This window comes from Lineus longissimus, chromosome 18 (genome assembly GCF_910592395.1).
Source record: "Lineus longissimus chromosome 18, tnLinLong1.2, whole genome shotgun sequence".
NCBI lineage: Eukaryota > Metazoa > Nemertea > Pilidiophora > Heteronemertea > Lineidae > Lineus > Lineus longissimus.
This window is the reverse complement of record NC_088325.1, coordinates 6,868,320-6,871,540: the sequence shown is the minus strand read 5'-3', so window position 1 is coordinate 6,871,540 and position 3,221 is coordinate 6,868,320. Positions and strand designations below refer to the sequence as shown.

At 44.9% G+C, this 3,221-nt stretch overlaps 1 protein-coding gene across 1 annotated transcript; it reads right to left on the bottom strand.

The window, feature by feature from the left end:
* Positions 1 to 689: 689 nt before the first annotated feature.
* Positions 690 to 2,059, bottom strand: LOC135502201 (putative nuclease HARBI1). The gene is made up of 2 exons (XM_064794855.1): positions 1,216 to 2,059; positions 690 to 910 (listed from the first exon to the last, which is right to left on the bottom strand). Exons 1-2 carry the CDS (start codon positions 2,057 to 2,059, stop codon positions 690 to 692), a joined length of 1,065 nt encoding a protein of 354 aa, XP_064650925.1.
* Positions 2,060 to 3,221: the final 1,162 nt, after the last annotated feature.

The following is a 3,221-nucleotide window of genomic DNA, read 5'->3' as shown; positions in this document are numbered from 1 at the left end:
GAAGCCCTGCTCCCACTGCGACCAATGTGACCTGTGACCTGTTGTCAATTGAGAAGGAGAGGTTGGAGGTCGATAAAAAGCGACTTCAAATTGAAGTGAAAACTGCATCCCTTCTCGAAGAGCTCGTTCAAATTGAACGCGAAAAGTTGGATCTCCAGCGGTCCAGCAGCAGTACAGTTTTAACGTTTGCGGCAGAAAAGAACCCTACGCAACCCGCAACGCGTCTTTCAATACTGCTAAAAATATTTTTGAATCCATGCAGATGTGACCATTTATGGACACATGTTCATATCGAAAGAATTCCACCTCAAAATCATGCTGAATTGCATTTGTTCCAGTTCGTATAGGGAGGTTTCAGCTGTGGGTACATGGTTGACATTTTGGTATAGAGTTTGATGAGCACAGGTGCAGACATTCAAACGGAAGTCCATTCTTTTAATAGTATAGATTTTATTGATTGAACTGTGAAATTCAAGGGGTTGCTTTGTTCAGCCATCAGAATGCGTAATTAACGTCAACGTTCTCGTAAAGGTGAGGTTTCTTAACTATTTTAAAAACTAATCAATTTTAGTGAGGACAAAGGACAAAAACTAGTTGACTGGCAGATTAGCGTGGGACAGGTAGTCCCCTTTCACTGCTCTTATGTGTCCTTGATTTGAAAATCAGTCACTGATCCGTTAATAAAGTGTTTAGTTCCAGAAATGCTCTCTTATTATCCTTGCTCGAGCAACGGTCCCATCGGCATCATCAGCCATGACAGGACGATTATCGTCTAGGTCTGGATTGTTTCCAATCATGGGCTGTACACCAGGTGGAAGTGGTATACCATGCTCCTCGCAGATGTTGTGAAGCACTGCAGTTGCGATGATTACCCTGCAGCACCGCTCAGGGCGGAGTTTGAGGATTCCTCCTGAAAATAAATTGAAAAACGTTGGGAACAAACTGTAACATGGGGATGTTGCAGACACATTTCCAATCTCGGCATTTTCTTCATGTTGAATAGGTTGACTTCGATGGTATTTTGGGAAGTGTCCTTGCAAAAGGTGTTGCTGGAAACTCCCAGTACAGGAGTATTTCACTCAGTCGGTCCCGATTACTTTTTCTTAGAAAATGGATAGGGCCTGAACAAATCCAAAGCCGGAAAGGGCCTATTGCCCATTTTCCCTCTTCAAAGCTGTGCTGAAAGGAAATTCTGTCCAATAGACTGAAACTCACCTTCTGCGTGCAAACACTGCCATCTGACCTTCCATCGGCCGAAAGTACCTTCGATTGCCTGTCTAATCCTTCTATGGTGGATTTTGTACTGTCTTTCTGCATCATCCGCGGGATTCTGTATAGGCGTGAGTACCCATGGGCGCAAAGGGTATGCAGAGTCGCCCAGAAGATGTCCGTCACGATGAGGGTCATTTGCCAGCTCCCTGTTAAGGTGCGAATGTGTCCACATGAATGAATCATGTGTGGAGCCTGGCCACTGCGCCATAATATTCGTGAACTTTTTGTCATGTGAGCAGACTCCCTGAACGTTAATTGCATGGTAATTGTGTCGACATACGTATGCAGCTTCATCTTGGGACGGCCGTTTGATCTGAACAAGGGATCCATCTAGACATCCCAGAACGCTGGGTATTCTACGGCGCTCATTATAAAAGCCCTCCTTAATAAGGTTCCTTCTTTCTCGTTCCCGTGGAAATGCAATGATATTTGGCGAAATCCTCTGAAGTGCGGTGGCTACCCTTGTCACAATCCTGGAAGTGGATGGTTGGCTGATGCTACCGCACATGTCAGCTGTTGCTAACTGAAAGGAACCAGTCGCAAAAAACCGTATAGCAGTGAGAATCTGCAAGGTAGCAGGGATGGCATGCGATCGTTGAGTAGGGTGTTCAACGTCAGCACGAATCAAGTCTATGACTTCAGTCAGCACGTGTCTAGGCATCCGATAACGTTTCATCAAATCCACATCGTCATAGTAATCCAGTGGTTGCATTCGATCCCGAAAAATGCGTTCTCGGCGTCTCGCCCGCCGATTTTCTTGATCAGCAAGAAGAAACGCGACCGCCATGACTCTCTCGGTCTGCTCTACGGAAGCTCCGTAACAATTTACAGGAGGTTTGAAGTTCCCGTAATATTTGGCAAATTTACGGTCGGTTTTTACGGGACCGTTACTTTGCGGTTGGTTTGTGAAATGGGCGTAAGTCGCTACGGGGGCCTTACAGTGGCCTTACGGTACCGTATGTTGCTACGGAGCTTTTGTGAATAAGGTCCCTGGAGGGCAAAAACCCATACATTACATTTCCATGGACTCCCTGAACCGGAACGCGGTGCTCCGCAGGCACTGGCTGTGGATTTTTGGCTCACCGGTAGGGTGAGTCTATACAACAGCGCAGTGTCCGTCGTCTGCCGTATCCTATTCCAAAAACAGCGGCACGTTTCTTAACCGCTAGGGCTATGGACTCAAAACTTTGTATGCATGACTCCCTAGGTCAGATGACCTTTGACACTGAATTTCGGTCTGGTTTAAATAGTGTGATATCTCACTTATTAGTGATTCGTTTTTGATGAATTTATATCGTAGGTACTCCAAGCAAGATAATAGTACATATCGCACGTGTTTTTGATTTGACCTACTTTTCAAGGTCACAGATGTCAAATGGCGTAAATTTGCCGTTTGAGTGTAACTGTAGCACGTTTCTTAACTGGTAGGGCTATGAGCTTGGAAGTTTTATGCATGACCCCCTAGGTCAGATGACCTCTACCAGCCAATTTTGGTCTGATCTGATCCTTGACTTGGCCACCAGGGGGCCTTAACTGAAAACACAAAAGTGTGATATCTGACTTATTAGTGATTTGTTTTTGATGAAATTTTTATGGTAGGTACACCAAGCCTAGATACATCACAGACCATAGAGGTTTTTGATTGGCGTAAATTGGCAAATGGCGTAAATTGGCCGTTTGAGCGTAACTGTGACACGTTTCGTAACTGCTAGAGCAATAGGCTTGAAACTTTGTACACAAGACTCCCTAGGTCAGGTTACCTCTGACACTGAATTCTGGTCTGATCTGTTTCTCGACTTAGACACCAGGGGGCAAAAAGTGAAAACCTAGACAGTGTGACATCTCGCTCATTAGTGATTCGTATTCGATAAATTTGTTATGGTTGGTACTCCCAGCAAGGATACATTACATATTATACAGATTTTTGATTTGACCTACTTTTCAAGGTC

Bases quoted from the DNA above. Each gene is read 5' to 3' on its own strand.
- LOC135502201 (XM_064794855.1), bottom strand. From the start codon at position 2,059: ATGGCGGTCGCGTTTCTTCTTGCTGATCAAGAAAATCGGCGGGCGAGA. The intron at 911-1,215 runs GTGAGTTTCAGT...ATTTATTTTCAG, and splicing joins GCAGTGTTTGCACGCAGAAG to GAGGAATCCTCAAACTCCGC.